Genomic DNA, 21,512 nt, shown 5'->3' on the forward strand with positions numbered 1-21,512 from the left:
GTTGGCAGTTGCCATATGTTACAAAATTTTTGCTGATGATTTTCTCCTGCTGCTGGGGATTTGGTTAAATTCCCAGAAGAGTTAAACCACATAAAGTCATTGCTATGGAAACAGCAACCAGGTCTTTTCTTGTGTTTGCAATGATTTGCTGTTGAGTAATCAGACTGCGTATTATGCATTTTTTTACATGTGTATGTTTGTGTATTGGAGAACAAGGTAGCTTTTCATTTCTGTGACTGCTAAAAATTATTTTTTAGCTGCCAATTAAAAAAAGAAAAGCTCTGATATTCTTGTGTCTGAAATATTGTTCAGGGTGTTTTTATGACAGGGATTGAAGTGTCGACATGGTTCAAGACAGGAGTTAGGATTTTAGGTTAAGTCCCAGTCTCAGGATGCATTTGCTAGAGAAAGAGGCTTTTCTCCTAGAAAAGATTCTTAGAGGTTAATAACTGAGTCCTGAAACAAGTAGGCAGCATGCGTTACAGCCTTCTTTCTATTTCAACAATGAGAGAAATGTTTTGCAGTTATGCAGTTAAAATTGTGGTTGCTAGAATTTTATACTGAATTTAAATAGCCTTTTAGACATTTCTTCTCTGCCGCATAAGCTAATAATAAAAAAATGCGGCAGGGTGTTAATTGCATCCCATTGCCTTTCCACACTGGGAGTTCCAGAGTTCCATAGCTCTCTAGATTCTTCACTGAGTCTTTCCTCAAAGCACAGTGGGAAAAGAGGTGATGGGAATAGTGGAATATTCATCTCAGGTCAATTTTACCTTATACTGTTTCCTTCTTCTGTGAGAGGTTATTTGGTCTGTTACTTATGCCTAGATGATAATGACTCCCATGTATGTCTCTATTTACATTACGCTGACAATGTGGAGACAATTTCATTTTTGCTTACTCCATGAATGGAGTGACCATACCCTGGATGCTAGAAAGCTGAAAAACCACTAGTGAGACTAATACTCTATGTAAATAAGCAGTCAAGTACAAGTCCAGTCAGAATCAATCTAGGAATCATGTTGAATAAAAAGAGTTGTTAATGAGGAAATAAGCATACTGGAATATGCATGACATCTTAAGACATAAGATGTGACATAAATGAGCCAGATTTTAAGAGTTAGCAAATATTACCAAAAATTGTACATAATCTGAGTACAAACAGGATAGATGCTATATTATTTTAGCTAGCTAATTCAGATGCTGCTGTAGGAATTATGCAGCATGTCTCTTTAGGAAGCAAGAAGATAAAAAAAAAAAATGTTGAATACTGAAGTCCATTCAATTTAATCTTGTTTTTTTGAGTACCTAACATGTACTCATATACTCAGTCCTAACAAGAAGATACAGATGAACAAGATACAACTTCTGGACTAAAAAATTTTAAGATCTTAATGGGGGGAGTGGGAGGAGGACTCATTTAACAAAAGCAAGCAGAGTAAAGTAAGTGCTACAGAAAGATAGAAGGTACTCGAGGTATTTAAAGGCGAGCAGGAACTCAAAATATGGAAGATCACATCTAAGTAATCTGTGATCCAAGTGGGAGGATCTGCACACAGAGAGGGGAGCTGTGGAAAGGAGGGATGGAAAAGAAATTTGAGTGATGTTGAATGCTGGGTTAGTTGTTAGTTTATTTCAGTAGATAATGGATGACCATTTTTAATCAGGGTACTCGTATAATTGATGATATACTTTTTTTTTAAATTATTGATCATAATTTGTTTTAAAGTCATGAAAAGCCAGCAAGAGTCAGGCTGGACAAATACCTGAGATATGCTATATTTTAGAAAAATTATGTTGCTCTAGAATGTGGGGTAGAAGCATATAAGGGGACAAAGGAAATCAGAAGAGTTAGGAAACTTTTGTGGTAGCTGGGGTGGCGGTGGATAGAGGAAGCAAAAGAGAGACTGGAGGGCTTCCATAGCACGCCTATCAAGGTGAGGACTGATCTTAGTCTTTGTACCTCTATTACTTAATTTAGTCCCTAGAAGGTTTCCCAGGGTTCCTATTTTTTGAACTATAATTTGAGAAGGGATCTCAAAATAGAAGTAAATATTTACTATCGGGAAAATCCTTAATCTATAATTGTTGACCTCAGTGGCATTGCTCTGAAGCATAGATGATCCACTACCTTCTTTATCTGCTCCATACCCAGTGGCTAACGATCCCTAGAAGATGTCGTGAAATAATACTGATTAGGTTACCTGCAAATTTGTGCAATGTAACTAGTCCATTTTATTTATGATTATAAGCATCTAAGTTATTTTTTAGTGAATATTCATTACCTGATGTGATTAAAGAGATTCTTTCCCCAGTGACTTGTATTGCAACATTTACAGTATCAAAATTCATATATATAGGCTTATTTCTGCAATCTCTGTAGTCTTTTATTGACGTTTTATCATCTATTTTGTCAGTATAGTAGATTCTACGTTTATAACATGCTTTATTATTCAGTAGAACATTACTCTCTTTGGCACTATCTTCAGGTAAATTTTTGGATTTGATTTTCAAGTTTAATTTTAAAAATCACATTTGGATTTTGATTAAAATTTTCTTGAATTTGTCTAGATTAATTTGGTGAGAACTGCTATCTTTAAAGCATTGAGTCATTTCATCTATGAACATGGTATATTTCTCCTTCAGTTCTCATTTTATGATTTTAAGTACAGTTTTCTTCTTATAAGTGTAGCATATATCTTATTAAGTTTGTTCTTACACCTTTTATAATTTTTCTTGCATTTGTGAATGGAATCTTTTAATTCCATTATATTTTATGATTATTATTGCTGATGTGAAAATAGAAGGCTTTTTTTTTTCCACATTTGTCTTATACTAGTCACCCTACCTTATAGTTGGAATTTGTTTTGTTTCTAGATAAGCTATCCTAGCTTTATGTAATGGCCATTTTAGCTTGTCCTCTCTAATATTTATGCTTAATTTCTTTTTCTTACTTGTGTGATCAGAATTTGCCTGAAGTTTATTTGCTCTTTTACTCTAAAAAATAGTCTTTGGCATTATTGGTTGCACATTATTTTATTATCCAGTTAATAAAATTCTGCTTTATCTTTATGAATTCTTTCATTTTATTTAGAATTATTTTGTTGGACTTTTGCTAGCTCCTTAAATTAATTGCCTAGTTGATTCACTTTCATATCTTTTTCCTAGTAAATATGTGCAGGTTCTGCATACCTCTTTGACTAGGACTTGCAGTTTGTGTTATGTAATACTTTCACTGCTGGCCATTTGCAAACAGTAAGGTTTAAGAGTAATTTAACTTTTAATTTCTTCTGTAACCAAACCTAGTTTTAGAAGAATGCTTTTAAATTTCAAAATGAATGCTCACTTCAGCAGCACATGCTGAAAATTGAAACGATACAGAGATTAGCATGGTCCCCACACAGGGATAACATACAAATTCATGAAGCGTTCCATATTTTTGTTAACTGGAATTAAAATGAAAACTTAAACACACACACAATATTTAAAAATATTTCAAAGTGAATATGTTTTCAGCTGTCTGCATGGGATTCACAAAAGGTCAGTGACAAAAGGTCAATGACATACTTTAAGGAACCATGATCTTTATAGAAAAAGATTGTAAGTTTCTTCATTGACAACAGCTATGGCAATCTCTCTTAGCAGTATGGTTACACAAAACTGAAGGTGACTTCCCCTTGTGATCTACAAGTCTTCTCGAGAACAGACTTCTACAGTGTACACCATTTGTTCTGGGAAGATTCCTGTGTAGTTTTTTGAAATGCTTCTATCCTCATGGTCTCAGATTCATTTTTTTTGTCTTTATAATTATATTCCTGGCCCTTTTTGACTATTCTGGAGTTGTTTCTCTATTCATCAAGAGCAAGGAACTGTGAAGATACCCGCACATGTCTGAATTTGTAGCTAGAAAGGACAATTCGAAGGTCAGTTTTCCAGGGAGACCCTTCTCATCAGGATAATGTCTTAAGCCTTTGAGGTCTATTCCTGCACTATCCTTTTGTTGTTAAGTTCTAATTTCTCTCCCTACAATGTTATGCTGTCCTAAATAAAGCCAAAGCAAATAAGGTTCTATCTTCCTCAAACTACACAACTATAGTAAGCAGAAGATTGAAAAATAATTTTTTTAGTAGACTTTTGTCTTTCTTGAAGTAATTTTAGGTTCAGAGCAAAATTGAGAGAAGGTACAGAGATTTCCCATCTGTCTCCATCCCTATACATGCATAGTCTCCTCCATTAGCAACATTCCCTCCACCAGAGTAGGATATTGTTACAACTGATGAACCTACACTGACACATCATTATCAGCCAAAGTTCATAGTTTACATTAGGGTTCCCTCTTGGTTGTGTATTCTGTGGGTTTGAACAAATGCATAATGACATGTATCCATCATTATGGTATCATATCGAGTATTTTCACTGCCATAAAAATCCTCTGTACCCCACCTATTCAGCCTGCCCTCCCCCTTACCCCATTGGCAGTCACTGACCTTTTTACTATCTTCATAGTTTTGCCTTTTCAGAATGTCATATAATGTAATCTGCAAACAAAGGCAGTTTTATTTCTTCCTTCCCAATCTGTATACCTTCTTTTTCCTTTTTTTGTTGCATTAGCTAGTATTTTCAGTACAGTGTTGAAAAGGAGTGGTGAGAGGACCTCCTTGCCTTGTTACCGATCTTAGTGGGAAAGCTTCAAGTTACTCACCATTTATGAAGTTGGCTGTAGGATTTGTAGATCTTTTGCATCAAGTTGAGAAGGTTCTCTCCTATTCCTGTTTACTGAGAGTTTTTATCATAAATGGGCCATAGATTTTTCAAGTGCTTTTTCTGTATCTATTGATAGGATCATGTGATTTTTTTTTTCTTCTTTAGTCTGTTGATGTAATGGATTACATTAATTAATTTTTGGATATTGAATCAGCCTCACATGCCTGGGATAAATCCCACTTGCTTGTGGTATATAATTTTTTTATACATTGTTGGATTCAATTTGCTAATATTTTGTTGAGGACTTTTATATCTATGTTCATTGAGACATGTTGGTCTATAGTTTTCTTTTCTTGTAATGTATTTGGTTTTGGTAGTAGAGCAATTCTGGCGTCATAGAATGAGTGAGGAAGTGTTTCCTCTGCTTCTGTCTTCTGAAAGAAATTGTAGATAATTGGTATAATTTCTTTCTTAAATGTTTGATAGAATTCACCAATGAATCCATCTGGGCCTAGTGCTTTCTGTTTTGGAAGGTTATTAATGTTTCAACTTTTTAAATAGAGATAGACCTGTTCGTATTATCTATTTCTTCTCATGTTAGTTATGACAGATTGTGTCTTTCAAGGAACTGGTCCATTTCAGCTAGGTTATCTAATAATATTTCTTCATTATCCTTTTGGTGTCCAGTGGGATCTATAGTGATGTCCCCCTTTTTCATTTCTGGTGTTAGTAAATTGTGTCCTCTTTTTTTTCTTAACTAGTTAAATAATACATATTTTTACTTTTGGCCTATCTAGATACTTGGAATTTAATAAGTATAATTTACTTATTGAATTTTTAATACTCTGATTCCAAAATTAGCTCATTGTGCTTATTTGATAGAAGGATAGGTGAAGGGGATAATAATGAGATAAAGAATGAACATTTTGACCAAATAATGAATGTTTAGCAAATATTTATTGAGAATCTACTATCTTCCTGGCACAATTGGCATTTGGAGATACGTGAGTGAATAATAACAGAGGCAACAGCCCTCTTGCATAGAATTTACAATCTGGTGTATATATTATGTCAGGGTAGGGAGACAATTAGGTAAATATAAGAATAGGATGATTTCTGGTAGTGAATAAGTTCTATACAGGAAATAAGGTAGGAGTATATAATAATGGGGGGTTGGAGGAAGGATCTTGATTTAGATGACTGGTTGGGGAGGACCTCCCAGGAAAAGGTGATCTGAGAGCCAAATGGCACAAAGCAACCTACACATGAAAACATTAGTTGGCAAAGTGTCCCAGTCAGAGAGAAAATAAGATGCAAGGGCTCTAGGACTAGAATAAGTTTTGCAGTTCAGGAAACAGAAAGAAATCCAGTGTGGCTAGTATAGAGTGGGCAGGGGAAGCTCAGGAAGGGATTGGAGAAGTGGGTAGTAGCTGGCTTATGTGGCAACTAGTGGGTCCCGTAAGGTGTTTGGATTTTGTTCTAAGTGCAACGGGATGATCTTGGAAGCTGGGGAATGTTATGGTGTGCCTTATGTTTTAAAAAGATTACTTCACTATATGGAAAATGGGTGTTAGGAATCTGTAGTAGACCACGTATCTAGTTGTTGAAATATGTCAACAGTGAAATGATGGGTGCTTGGACTAAGTTGATAGCAGTGGAGTGGGTCAGGGGGCAAAAAAATATACATATGGGATATATCATACACATAAAATGTAAGCGTATAAATATTATAAAAGATTCTTGCCTATTTAGTCTATCCCTAGTCTCTAAAAACACTGCCTTAGCACACAGTGAACATTCAAAGAATATTTGATGGATGAATTGAGTAAATGAATAGATCAGATGTGCAAGGGAAAGAGAGGAATCAAGGATGAGTTATAAGTTTTCCAGCACATTCAGTCTCTTGTATTACAAAATATAATTGCAACTCTTAGGGATTGGTATCATTTCCTGGGAAAAGGTTTGCTAGTAGGGATTTAATGCCATAATTAAATACATAACTCTAAATATGTACACTGTGGATTTCCTATAAGGCAAAACGAAGGATGTTTTACAAGTAATTATAGATCCCACCAGACTATAATCATTGAGATAAGGAAAAGAGAGTGTCATCTTAAAAAGGTAAGAGCATTTATCTGCTCCAAACCTTTGTTTTCTGCTTAGTGAAATAGGTTAACTTCTTCCTTTCTCTTGCCTCCCCTTCCCGCCTTCTGCATCTTCCATTTTTATATTTTGTGCTCATTTGTCTCCATCATGGACCCACATGGTAGATGGACTCAGCAGTTTATGGAGCCAAGGTTGACATATTTATCTACAGTACACTGGATTTGGATCCTTGAATTTAGGCAATTTTCTGGCTATTTTCCCCTTTTAAATTCGCACTCAACCTCTACCTTGCAAGTATATTTTAAAAAGAAAAAAAAATCTAAGGAAATGCCTTTTTTTGTGTGTTTGCTAATGTTTTTTGTTTTCTTAGGATGTGAGCAGATACAGAAATTTTATGTCTACATTAAATATTTCACCTAATCCTAGGTGCTCATGTGATTGGACTAATACATTTTAAAAACAAATGGAATATTTGTTTTAAGAATGTAGAGCTGCTTATCAGATACTTGGACCACGGACTCAACCTAAGATTATTTCTAAAAATCACTGCCATAAGATACAATAATAATAAAAAAGAACAACATTAAAGATTGCCCAATAGACTAGGTTTGTTCTTATTAATAAAAGCAATAATATGGTAGAAGAGTATTGAGTCAGCTTCCTTAATAGAAACATCAAATACCCAGGAGAAGAAAAGTATATGATTCTGGTGGAGAAGGTAAATCTAATACAAAAAAATGAGGGAAATCAAAATGAAACTACTCTCTCTCAGACTTGAAAGAGTACAAGTACTGGCTTTGTACTTGGATGCTTTGTCTTGCTCAATCTGATTTCGAATAGAATTTATTTTACCGGCCATCTTTTTTTTTTTTTTTTTTTTTTTGGTTTTAATCCCCTCTTTCCCAGCTAGTATTCTTCGAACGTTTTATTCTCCATTTCTAAGCTCTTCTATCTTTGCTTTACACAGAGCCCAACCTACCATGACCATGACTCAGGTTCTGCTCCTGATTGGAACTAGATTATCCCCAGGTGCCCAGTACAAATGCCAAGCAGAGAATCTGATTATCCAGCCTGTCTCCTAGGTTGCTGGCCAGCTTATGAATTTCCTGGTCTGGTGCCCTACGGCCCTGTGAGAACGGAGTTTGCCATGTAAAACCTGGCTACTTCATAAACAGAGGCTCTGGGTGGGGATTTTTCCCTTGGAAGACAGAAGAGTGGGAACAGGGCTCTGAGCCTTGGTCTGTCTGGTCCACGTGGCTATCATCTCAATCACTGTCTATTGCTTGATTTGAAGTTTTTCTTCATTGGGCTTTATTCAAAAGACAGTTCATCAAATATATTTATAGTATAGCATAGTGTTTGAGGCTGTGGGTTTTGAGTCATAACCTATGTCTGTCTCCTTGTGGGTTTGGTCAAAGTTTTTAATGTTCCAACAGTCTCTCCCTTCTATCAGGGCAAATGACACTTTTTTCATAGGGTTGTTTCAAAGATAATGAGGTCATGTTGGTACAGTAGTTAATATGGTACCTTTTACATCCTAAAAGCTCAATACCTAATGGCTGTCTCTACCAGCAGCAAGAACAGACTGTCTCTCAAAATTCTGCCATGGGAATGTTCTTGATCAGTAGTATCCTTATTGTTAAAATGAATTATCCAGATTTGTCTTAGTTACATGATTCAAATTTGTCTGTCAGTATCATTCTAAGTCTTGCTTAGAATTGCTATGTTGGAGAGTCGTCAGAATCACTAATTAGAGGAAGCCTGTTAAAGTTTTTGAATCTCTTGGCATCAGGTGTTCTATTAAATAACATTTGCAAAGTCTTAATAGCTACACATAATGTCGAAATGGCTATGTAGTTATCTTTTTGCGATAAGTGCCTTCCGTGGTCTTTTCCTTTCTCAAATACTTGGAACGTCCCACATAAAGCAGGGAATACTGTTTTCTACGTAAACCTCCCCAAGTATTTCATGTTTGGGAGCTAACCTTGTCTTCCTTGGGACATTATGTAGACTTTTTCAGTCTCAAACAGGGTTCCTTTCAAATTCTGATATGAAATATGGCCTGTGAATTTCCTTCGGCACTTATGTTCTAAATAGAAAATAAAAACCACATTCTAGAAAGCACAAGGAAATACCAAAAATAAGATAGTGGGGGAGGCAAAGTTGAAAATACTGCATTTAAAGAGATAATCTGCATACAGTGTTCTCGACAGCCAAATTCTGGGCCTACGGGAGCATGCCTGCCCTGTCAGAGGCAGACAATAGGGTGGGTTACGTGGGAGGATGGCAAGGAAGCAACACATTCATCTGGCATAATCTTGGAAAAGAGTGAACTTCTAACCATTAGTTAAAATGTTGTTTTGCCTCATTTGCTAAAGTCACCAAAAAAGATCCTATTAAAAATTCAGTTTGTTTCTTGAGTCTGTCTCTGCATTACATTGACCTAAGTTTAAAGAAAGTTTACTAGTTGGACTCCTGAGACATCCTGAGCTAGCCTAACAGGTGTAAAGGGTCACAGAGAAAGTAGGTGCTGCTTTATGGATGAGTCTCTACTTTTTAATTGTAACTCCAGGCCCTTTCTCTTCCAGTGAGTTGCAGCTGGTATTGCATGACAAATCGGACAGGCTAGTCTTGCTATATGAAGCATGGTCCATGGGCCAGCGGTTCCAGTATCTCCTAAGAGCTTGTTAATAATTTAGAAGCTCAGAGCCATCCTAGACTGGCTGAGTCAGATTCTGCATTTTAATAGGAGCCCTGGGTTATTGTTCGCCTATTAAAATTTGAGAAGACTGGTCTACAAACGCATGGGCCTGCATGGTATGGAATTGAACTTCTATTCCTAATTCCATCACTGATTTACATTTTAGGAAGATCACTTACTGTTTTTCAAGAATCTCCATTTTTTCTCCTCCATAAAATAAAAATAGTTTTCATCTTCCTTGGCAAAGCCTTGGGAACTAGTTGAGGTAGTTTGTAAAGTGCGTTATGTGGTGGAGGGAGTGAAAGTCCTGTTATTTTATGCAAGAAGACTGAGACTCTTGAGAAGAAGGCTAGCAATTGCATTGGAAACACTTGACTGTCAGACAGAATTCATTTCTTCTGCTGGAGAAGACAAGGGAGGCGGAAATGATGAACTTGGCTTCTCTTTCTAGTGCGAGACAGACCAGCGGTCTTTACTGGCAATCTTTTTTTTCCTTGCTCCTTCCACAATCTGGTAAAATACAATAAATAACCTAGTGCTTCCTAATATGATATTATAATGTAGAACAATATTTACATAAAAACATGAAAAGGAGATTTTAAAACATTACTTTATGCAGAAGCCCCATAAAGGCACGGGGTTAACACACCACCACTACCCTCTCTGGAGGGTTTGGGAAGACTCTCACCTGTGCTCTGGGGTCAGGTGTAAGTTGTATTTTGCTGTGTGCTTTTGTTGTCCTATGAATTCTGTTTATCATCTGCTTTCATTGTTATTGGATGTTCATTTTATGGCCCCGTGAAGACCTAAGCACCAGCCGTTAACAGCAGTAAAAATAATACAAAGCTCCTAGTTGGGTCATGGACATGGTTGGATCACAGGTATGTCCCCTGAGTATTTAGCAGTATATTGTACATCTCTCAGATTATGACACAAAAAAACCAATAGGGATATTTTCTTGACTCCTAACATCACCATTTATTATTTTATTGTCCTTATGTTTATGGGCAATTCTGGAATCCTGTTATTAGAGGTCAGACGTATGTATAGTTTTTCAGTTTCAGGTTTCCCCTGAGAAGGGATGGATGGCTAGAGGCAAGAACACAGCAAGAACATTTTCCTTTCAGGTTTCCCTCCATTTCCCTAACAGCTTTAACCTTATCTGAGCATACTTGCTCCTTCCCATTATCTCCAGTTTCTAAATGAATTCAAATAGAAAGTGTTTTTTGAACATTATTTGGTCATATTTTAGGTGAATTCTGCATTAACGTTCAGTAATCCCAACAGGTCCACTTTACCTCTGTGTTAATTTCAAAGTTCCACTATTTCTTGGGGGACTGGAAGATCAAGTTACACATGCAACACACACACACACACACACACACATACACACACACACACAGCACACATACATACCACACACACCACACATGCATACCACATGCAAACACACCACACTACACACAACACATACCACACACACATACCTCATACTACATACACCCCACACTACACACACACTACACAACACACACACATAGACACCACACACACATAGACACACACACACACATAGACACACACATTCTCATGATTAATGCCCCGAATTTAAGTCAGGGAAAGGAATGTGTATGGGGGAGGAAGATAATTTCTGATATTTTTAACAGCTCCATTTTACATTCTTACCAGCAATGTATAAGGGTTCCAATTTCTCCATATCTTTGCCTACACTTACTACTTTAGCCATCCTGATTGGTGCAAAGTAGTATCTCATTGTGGTTTTGATTTGTATTTATCTAATGACTAATGATGTTGAGCATCTTTTCATGTTGAGAAAAACTCACTTTTGATATGTGTACACAGTCTGAGCCAAAAAGTCTAATTGTGTTCAAATGCAGTTTTGAATATCTCCTCCTTTTTGGAGTCTGCTTTGGTTGAGAGCAAAGGGGTTTACTGACCAATACTTTAAGTTAGTCATAAAGTTAGTTCAATATCTTCGCCCTCTATTTTATGAAAAAATATTGGGAACACCCGTGGTAGCTTTCTGGCAGTAGAAAAGGAAAAATTAATTATTGCTTAAAGATTTCTATTCTTACTAGAGTAAACTGTAAAGTAAGTCAAGTTTACTTGATTTTGACGCTCTTATATTAATATTGTATGCTTTTCTCTCCCCTTTAGAGAGGTCCATTTTTTTCAGTTCTTCCTAATGCCATACTTTTTAGATGGCCCTCTATCAAGCTTGTTCTCAGGATAAGAGGTGAAATACATAGACACTAAAAAGTACATGGTGGAAAAAGAAATCTCGCTATGCATCTTTATTAAAATTATTTTCAGGGAATGAAGGAAGAAAGGACCAAAGTTCTGGGTGGGATATTAAAGTGATATCGAGAGATGAAGATTTTTCTTTGGGTAACCTATATCATTTGGGGTCCTTTCAATTGTATGTGACTGAAATCTACAATGAGAGTAGTTTAACAAAGGCAACATATTGGCTCCCACTAGCTGCAAGGTCTCCAACAGAATCACCAAGATCCATGTTTCAGCTGTATCTTGTAGATTGGCTCCATTCTTATGATTCTTGGGGTGATCCCTGGAAGCTTCTAGCTCACATCATCAAATGATTAGGAAAAAAGAGAGATTGGTTCCCTGATACCCCAACCAAAGTCTCAGAACTGAGTCTTCCTGGCCCCAGTTAGCCTGACCTGAGACACATGCTCATCCCTGAATCAATGACTGTAGCCAGCATGGTGGAACTTCCATTAGCTTAGCCTAGTTCACGTGGTCCCCTCTGGATTCTGTGTGATGTCACTTCACTGGAAGCATTTGGGCTGAGGCTAGCAAGTTGTGGTTAAGAAGTGGGGGTGGAAATATATGACAGCATGAGGAATGATCATTATTTCCTCAAAGCCACAAAGACCACATGGGGATTCCTTCTCTGAAAGGGCAGTTCTAAGAAGGACATTAAAAACTCATCAGAGGCAATGGTTCTCAAGCTTTAGGTTATGTATTAGTTTGCTAGGGTTTGTTTGTCCCACCACTGTATTTTAGAAGCAGATAACTTGTTTCACAGGTTTACAGATGGAGAGGAATTTTGCCATAGGATGAATCATTCTCTGAGTCTCACCGATACCACATTTAGATGATATTTGGATTAGATTTTGGATTTAGAATTGATGTTGCAATGGGTTAAGACTCTTAGAGTTGTTGGGATGGGGTGAATGAATTTTACATGAGAGAAGGGCATGAATTTGGAGGGAGCTAGATGGTGTATTATTATGGGTTCAATTGTGTCATTCCAAAATTCGCATGTTGAAACCCTAGTTCCGAAGTACCTTAGAATGTGACCTTATTAGAAATGAGGTTGTTGCAGATGTAATTAGTTAAGAGATGTCAGGAAGGTGAGCCCCTAATCCAATACAACTGGTATCCTTATAAAAGAGGGAAATTTGGACACAGAGACATACAAGGAAAACACCCCATGAAGATTGGAGTTTTGCTGCCACAAACCAAGGAACTACCAAAATCTAGGAGAGAGGCCGGGAACAGGTTCTTCCCTAGTGCCTTCAAAGGGAACATGGCCCTGTCCTAACAAAATACCATAAACTAGTGGCTTTGACAACAAAAATTCATTGTCTCACAGTTCTGGAAGTTAGAAGCGTGAGATCAAGGTGTCAGCAGGGCTTGTGTTAGGATCACAGCGTCTAATGATCTCAACTTGATTTTAACTGGGTTTATTGTTATTGCTTTTTTTTATTTTAATAGAAGAAACAAAATTATCTGAAGATGATGAAATGGAGAAACTCTACAAATCGTTAGAACAAGCTAGTCTCTCTCCTCTTGGGGACCGTCGACCTTCAACCAAAAAGGAGTTGAGAAAATCCTTTGTTAAGCGATGTAAGAATCCATCCATAAATGAGAAACTTCACAAAATCCGAACCTTGAATAGCACATTGAAGGTAAAAAAATTTCAGATTGTGGATGAACTCTGTGAATATGGGGCAAGGCTGTTTCTGCAGAGAGATTCATGCTCACCAGTGTGTTTGTATGGGTGGAGGGAGGGCAGTAAAACCAAATATAATCATCTGTAGGGTCAGATGACCTTTGGCATCCTTAAAGCACTGGCTCATTCACACAGTAGCACCCATTGCACTTTCCTACAATAGGCCTTGATTTTTACATTCACTTTGGTATAAAAGTTCAAATGCTAAACTCCTAGACCCTTTACCTAGCACAGTAGATGATAATGAGGGCTTAAGATAGTCAGTTTGTGAGAATAAACAGTAAAATTAAATAAGATCTTGGAATTTCACCTGAGTCATTAAAGAGTGCCATTCTTCTCCTACTACATCCAGAAGAAAATCTTTAGATTTCAGATAGAGCCAAGACTTCGTGATTCTCAGCCCCAGGCTCTGGAGCCAGGAAACACCATGAGAGATGGGCAATGGGAAGTGTCCCGTAGATTGTAAGGCCAGCAGATGTTTTCACAATGGGAATGGGGGACAGGGTACAAAACGTACTGAGGCTATTTTCAGGGCCTCCTGAACTAAAATGGTTCTTCATAACAAAAGCAACTTGATTTCACATGTAGACTGTAGCATGAACAAGAGGGGCCCAGGATACTTTGTAAAATAGTCCCAAATTAGCAGAAAATTTATAGATTCTGAAAAGCCTTGATAGATTCTGCAGTTTAATTTTGATTTGTGTATGTTCTTTTGCATCAAGAATTTGAGTCTCTTTCCAGGAAGAAATACCAGCAATCAAAGGACAAGGCTACAAAGAAATGGCTGAGTGACTCTTAGTCAGATGTCCCTGTTAGTCCGTAGAATAGCTAAGCACTCTCAAAAGGCTGCAAAAATGAGGCTGAAAAAGAAAAGGCACAGGAGTATTTTAATTATACGAAGAAAACCAAAATGTAAAGAAATTCTCCAATGTTGAATGATGAAAGACATCAGTAGCACTCCTGTAAAAGCCAAATATATTATATTCCATGATATGTATGAAGTTGATAAATACGTTTAGTCATTCAATGTAATATACCATAGTATGTTGGGATTTTTCTATCTTATTTGTAATAACTGATGTAAGTGAATACATTTTTCATTAGACAAATATTTCCTGAATCTTACTATGTCCCAGACTCTATTTTTGGGCATTGGGAGCATTGAGTGCACCCCACCGGATGGTGGAAATAGAGAGGAAAACAGAATGCAGTGTGTTGAGAGGTGTAGCTGATACAAGCTTGGGTGCTTTGGTAGCCTGGAGGAGGGACATGGCTGCTTGTCTGAGGCCACTGGGGACAAAGTCATGGAAGTGCTGACAACTGGCCCATGAGTAAGAGATGAAGAATATTGGGGTGAGAAGAAAGGACTTTCATGGAGGAGGAACTGGTCTAAGATGAATGTGTCAGGGGAGGATACATTGCAGCCCACGTTGGGAGAAACAAGGAACAGGATAAGGAGAGGATGGGCAGTTCAGGCCATTTCTAGAAGGAGAAAGACTACTGTTTTAGCTTTCCACAGAATAGCAACTCAAAACTCTATAGACTGTTACAACACCATGCCCTGACCTGGCCACTGGGAGGCCAGGTTTGCACAAAGAATTTTGGTTCTCTGTGACCTCCTGTTCTCTGTGCACTATGGCCATGGAATTTATGAATTCAGCAGCCTTTTGCTTTTCTCCCCATATATTAGTTGTCTATTGTGAGGTAACAAAATACCCCCAAAATTAGCAACTACAAACAATGAACACTTGTTCACTGTGTCTGTGGATCAGGAATCTCTTGATGTGGTTTGGCTGGATGCTTCTCCAGGTCTCCCACAGGCTGCAGTCCTGGCATCAGTTGGGCCCGCATTCATTCCTCTACTGGGGAAGGTGTGCTTCCAGGCTGTGTCATTGACTGGTTGGTAGGATTCAGTTCATTGCAGGTTGTTGGACTGAGGTCCCAGTTTTTCTCCCAGTTCCTTGTCCTGTGGATATACGGTAGCTTCTCCGATGGAAGTTGGCTTTCCTCAGAGTGAGTAAGACAGCAACAGGGAGTGAACAAGATGGATCAGACCTGTCTCAGGAGCAACACCACATTACAATTACAATGTCCTATGCATTAGGAGCAAGACACTGGGTCAGCCCACGTTCAAGGAGGGGAATTACATAAAGGCGGGAATGCTGGGGAGCAGGGAGCATCAGGGGCCATTTGGGGGCTGTCGACCACACCCATCTGAAGATCTGCTGTCTCTGTGCATTCCTGGAAAGAAGCCCTCTCCACAGACCCCTTAGAACTCACAAAAGTGTGATGCTGGGCCTGGTGGAAACATAATCCATGTTATGTGGTCCTATGAACCTCATCACAAGGTAGGAAGACACACTGACGTGGAAATTGGCCTTCCTGGAAAGATAAAGCACATCAACCTATTCACTGGAGAAAGATAATTTGGTACATGTTTGTTTATTCATGTCAAAAGGCTATAAGAATTATTTTAACTATCTGTAATTGAATCAAATTTGATAATAATTATCTTTAAAATTCAGAGTAGTCAGGATAGTGGTTGCCTTTGAGGGGGAGGGAAGAGATTCCTGGGAGGGACCACAGTACAGCTTCTGAGATGCTGGGTAGGAGTTCCCTCTAACCTCAGTGGGGTTACACAGATGTGTCCATCTCGTTGTAATTCATCAAGCACAAACCTTTTTATATGTGTGTTTTTGTCTACGTATATTACGTTGCGATATGTTTATTTAAAGAAATCAAAACTGTAGTGTGAACAAGGAAAGACAACATAGTTTCATGCAGAGACAATGAAACTGTTTTAACAATAATGTTTATATTCCTGATAGGTACATTTCATAAAGAAAGAAAAATCCCTACCCTGGGATTGTATTGGAACAAATTCTCTTTATGGAAACTCTAGGAAGTCGAGCAAACCATCATGTCATACCCTAAATGTAGATCTTTAGGAATTTCTGATAATTTGACATCCATTGACTTTTGGCTAAGCCTGTCTTTTTTAAAAAATGAATAATTAGGGGCACCTGGGTGGCTCAGTTGGCTAAGCATCTGCCTTCAGCTCAGGTCATGGTCCCAGAATCCTGGGATAGAGCCCCAATCAGACTCCTTGCTCAGCAGAGAGCCTGCTTCTCCCTCTCCTGCTCCCCCTGCTTGTGCGTGCTCTATCACCTTCTCTCTCTCTGTCAAATAAATAGATAAAATCTTTAAAAAATAATAAAATGAATAATTAATGGATCCAACTGAAACTTGCTCTCAGGGTTATTGTGGTCTGTGTTAAAAGAGGAACGAACCCTCCTTTCCCCAACTTCTGTGGTAGAACACATTTTTGAGTCAAGTCATGTACTATTTGGAGTGAAAAAGGAAAGTAGAGCATTGTCTCTCTCATGGTATTTTCTGGAGGCCGTGCCAAACCTTGCCTAACAGAAGGCAAGGAGGATGTTGTAAATGTAGTTCAAAGCATCCGGTGAGGCTCCTGTACCACAAGGGAGAGGCGGGCCCGTGCGCCATGCTGCTGGCTGGGGTGCTGCTCTGGTTAGCACTACAGACCTTTTTGTTGTTTCCACTAATTTCCTTCCTCTCTAGTCTTCTCTATAGTTATTTCTTTTATCCATAAAACACAGGCTTGAGCTAAATGGTAAGAAATTTGAATTGTTTAGTTTAGAATATGTTTAACCATATGAAAAGTGTTAGCCCAAAGTTGAAGAGAACTTTTCCTAAAATCTTTGATCAGATTTAGAGGGGTGGTTAATTCATTTTGCCTTAAGAAAATCGGTTCTTTAAATTTTGTTTATCTGCAAAGATCTTATTTAATACTTCAATAAAATATTAGGATCTCTCTCTGAAGCAGATGTCAAAAATTTTTTTTGTGTGGAATCAATTATAGTTTTAATAATTAAAAAAATATTTATTTGAGAGAGAGCAGAAAGCACAAGGGGGGCGGGGGGAGAGAGGCAGAGGGGGAGGGAGAAGCAGGCTCCCCGCTGAGCAGGGAGCCCGATGCGGGGGGCTCAATCCCAGGACCCTGAGATCATGCAGGCAGACCCTTAACCGACTAAGCCACCCAGGCGCCCCTTAATAATTTTTATTAAGTTTTTTATTTTCATTCCAGTATAATTAACATACAGTGTTATATTAGTTTCAGGTGTATAATATAGTGATTCAACACTTCCATACATTACTCAGTGCTCATCATGGTAAGTGTGCTCTTTATCCCCTCACCTGGTTCATCCCAGATGTCAAAATTTCTTAAGAACAAAGTAAAACTCCTTAAACAGCTTCATATGAATAGCACTATGGTGATATCAAAGGATGAAAGCTTATTTTTGGGGGAAAAGATTGTTATTTGAAGTGCAGATGTTCAGAACTCAAAGGGAAGAAAGAAAATTCTCTTGGCCTTGCTTGATTTTCTACAAGCAATCTTTTCTAGTTACCCACTTACTTAACCTGCCTTCCCTCTGCTTCTGGTTCTTGGTCAACCTGCTTGTTATCACTCTTTGGCTACTTTCACACTGCACATTTTTTCTTTCCTTCCTGGAATCCAAATACATATTTAAACCTCCATCTATCACCATATTCTTGTTCTCTTGATTCAAAATTGTAAATCTTACCACTCAGATTACTATGTGTATGTAGTAAAAAAAAAAGTAAAATAAGTAGAAAAAAAGAAAGAAAAGAAAAAAGAAAATGTAACAAAATGCCTCAAGTAAAACATAAGTTAAAGCTAATTGTAAAGAACAAATAATACATTTCTTTGTGCCAATGTTTGTGATCATCTAAGACCAGATCCCTCATTTGGGTAGAATAAATGCTACCAATTCTAGAATCCCTAAAACTATATACAAATGTATAGATATAAATATCTATCTATATATTTATGTATAAACAAATGTGACAGATTTAATAAATAATATGTATATAAAACACACACATACATATAAACCTTTTTCTGGTTTGCGGAAAGGATTTCTTCAGGCTTTAAATAGGATTCATGATATAAAAGAGATTTAAGAACAAACATAATTGTTCATTCACATTTTATTTCATATATTCATTTTTAAAAAAGATTTTATTTATTTATTTGACACGGAGAGAGAGAGCACAAGCAGGGGAAGTAGCCGGCAGAGGGAGAGGGAGAAGCAGGCTTCTCGCTGAGCAGGGAATGCGATGCGGGGCTCCATCCTAGGACCTTGAGATCATGACCTGAGCTGAAGGCAGTTGCTTAATGACTGAGCCACCCAGGCGCCCCATCATACATTCATTTTTTTCCAACAAATATTTAGTGAATGTCTAGCATATCACGTGGGGATAATAGCAGTGGGCGTATCAGACAAAAATGCCTGCCGTTAAGAAGCTTACATTTAGGTACAAGAAGAAATTAACTAACTAACTAACTAACTAACTAACTAAATTTTATAGTATGCTAAGTGATGATAGATTTGATAGGGAATAGAAGGAGGATGAGGAATGCTGATGGATTGATTTTTAACTAGGAGAGGCATGAAAAGGCTCTTTGAAAGGTAGAATTTGAGTAAAATCTGAGAAAGGAAGGGAAGTGAGTCTTGAGGTGATCCAAGGCAGAATGTTACAGGCAGAAAGAACAAAATTGCAAGTGCCTTGGGGTGGGAATATGCCTAGTAGGCTTAAGGAAGAGCAAGGAGGTCGTGTGGCTGGAGTGTTGCAGGAGAATGGGGCATGGGGAGAATAGCAGTGGGTCAGAGGGCAATGAGAGATTATAACATAAGGTGCCTTATTGCCATTGCTAATACTTTAGCTTCTACCCAGTGAGATAGGAAGCGTTTGGAAGGTTCTGAACAGAAGTGTGCCATAGTTTGACATATTTTGAAGGTAGAACTTGGGATTTGCTGGTGCATTGGCAGTGAGAGCAGGAGTCAAGTGTGACACTCCAGTGTTTGGCCTGAGCTGCTGGAAAGGTGGAGTTGCCATTAGGTGCTTTGTAAAAGGCCATGATAGGAACAGGTTTCAGTGTGTATTGGAATTTGTAGTGGGTGAGGCATGCAGAGAATAATAGGAACTTAGTTTTGAAGATTTTTATTTATCTGAGAGGGAGAAAGAGACAGGGCCTGTGCCCGTGTGGGGGTGTGGGGCAGATGGGGAGGGAGAGTGAGAGAGAATCTGGAGCAGACAAACCCTGCACTGAGAAGGGAGCCCCATGCAGAGCTCGATCCCATGACCTGAGATCATGACCTGAGCCAAAACCAAGAGTCGATCGCTTAACTGACTGAGCCATCCAGGTGCCCCCAATAGGAGCTTAGTTTTGGGCATGTTATATTGAGATGCCTAGTATGTGTCCAGGTGGAGCTGCTAAAGAGGAAGTTTAGACAAGCAAGTATGAAGTTCAGGGGAGAGATAAGGCTTGCAATATAAATTTGTGACCCGTAGTATATAGGGAGATTGGGAGACATGAGATTACATGAAATTAGCAAGAACACAGATATACATAGAAGAGAGAAGATGCTAAAGGCTGGGTTCTGGAGATCTCCAATGTTAAGCGACTGGGCCAGAATGAGGAATCAACAGTGGAGATTAAGAATAAGTGGCCATTCTAGGATGAGAAAAATCAAGAAAATGTGCCACAGAAATGACATGATGAAAGTGTTCAAGAAGGAGTAGTCAACAGTTTTAGATGCTGTTGATAAATAAGTTGAAGACAGATAGTTATTGGATTCAGCAATATGGAGGTCATCAATGGTCTTAACAAGAGCAGTTTTGGTTGAATCTTGATGGGAGTGGGTCTGTGAGAGAATGGGCATGGTGGGGGTGTGGGGAGGAATATTGGAGACAAGGAGAAAAGTGGAGCATTCCCTGGAGCAGAGATTTGGGGTTTAGAGAGGGCTTTGAAGATGGGAGAGGTGATAGCACATATAATGATCAAATGGAGGTGGGACATTAATGAGTCACAGGAAAGAGGGGAGTATTGTGGGAGTGAATTTCTTGAGTATGAGAGAGTGGGTGCTAATGCACAAATGGAGAGATTGTCCTTTGCTGGGAGCACAGAGATTTCATCCAAAAGAACAGGAAGGAAGACTGGGATATACCTGTGTTGATGTAGGTAGTAGGCAATAAGAACTTGGGGGAAGTGTTCTCTGATTGTTTCCATTTCCTCAAAAAAAAAAAAAAAACATTAGCAAACTCATCAGCTCTAAGGGAGGTTGGGCGCGCAGGTTTGAGTAGAGATGAAAACTTTTGAAATAGTAATTTGGGAGATTGGGAGAGAAGAGAGGTGGGAAAATATGACTACTGGGTGGTAGCAAAAGCCACTTAATGGCAGTGGTCATGAATTTGAACTGCAACCAGTGAGCCTGGTTGTGAATTTTTAGCTACACACATGCTGGCCTGAGGACAGACTAAAAGATTGGTTTAGTAATAAACATGTATTGAATGTCTCCCTGGCACGCGGCCTTGTGTTAGGTGTAAGGAATACAGGGATGAATAAAATGTTTTCTGTCACCTTCCTTAAGAAGCTTTAGAATTGGGGGCATGACAGATCCATTAACATTGAAGTATAACATGGTAAGTTCTAAGCATTGGAAAGCATGAGAGCATAAAAAAAGCTTCTCAGTCCAGTTGAGGGGTTCAGAGATTTTCTGGAGAACATGATGCCTGAAATGAGTATAGATTTATGAGGTATAGTAAAATCCGGTAAAGAAAGATTGGCAAGTGTTCCATGTGAAAGTAACACTAGGAGGTAGATTTCACCAGAAAAAGATACGGAAGGTCTTCCATGTGGCACAGTATCACAGCGTGTGGACTGATGTTGTAGGGGGAAATGCACACCACCACGGTTTGAGCAGGAAGTGAGAAGGAAGTGGAGGTCAGCAGGTAGAGCTCATATCCATACAACCTCGGACATGAAGGGGAGCCATTATGAGGCCTCGGCATTTTAGGTGATGCCCTGCACTGCCTTGCGGATGGCGGATGTAAAGTGAGGATTGGGGCAGGGACACATCAAGTGTGATGAACTGCACTTCATACCCCAAGTTA

At 38.4% G+C, this 21,512-nt stretch overlaps 1 protein-coding gene and 1 non-coding gene across 6 annotated transcripts in view; both read left to right on the plus strand.

The window, feature by feature from the left end:
• IPCEF1 (interaction protein for cytohesin exchange factors 1) overlaps window positions 1-21,512 on the plus strand; it is an 87,503-nt gene that overhangs the window by 59,640 nt on the left and 6,351 nt on the right. For all 5 annotated transcript variants that reach the window (XM_032407615.1, XM_032407616.1, XM_032407614.1 and 2 more), the window contains one exon: window positions 13,274-13,467. In XM_032407615.1, coding sequence (XP_032263506.1) covers window positions 13,274-13,467 — 194 coding nt within the window. The remainder of the gene's footprint in view (window positions 1-13,273; window positions 13,468-21,512) is intronic.
• On the plus strand, window positions 3,340-3,441 carry LOC116634798. Its single transcript, XR_004300040.1, has one exon. It is a non-coding gene; the product is annotated as a U6 spliceosomal RNA (small nuclear RNA).

Source organism: Phoca vitulina, unplaced genomic scaffold, assembly GCF_004348235.1.
Source record: "Phoca vitulina isolate PV1807 unplaced genomic scaffold, GSC_HSeal_1.0 scaffold9, whole genome shotgun sequence".
NCBI classification, from domain to species: Eukaryota; Metazoa; Chordata; class Mammalia; order Carnivora; family Phocidae; genus Phoca; species Phoca vitulina.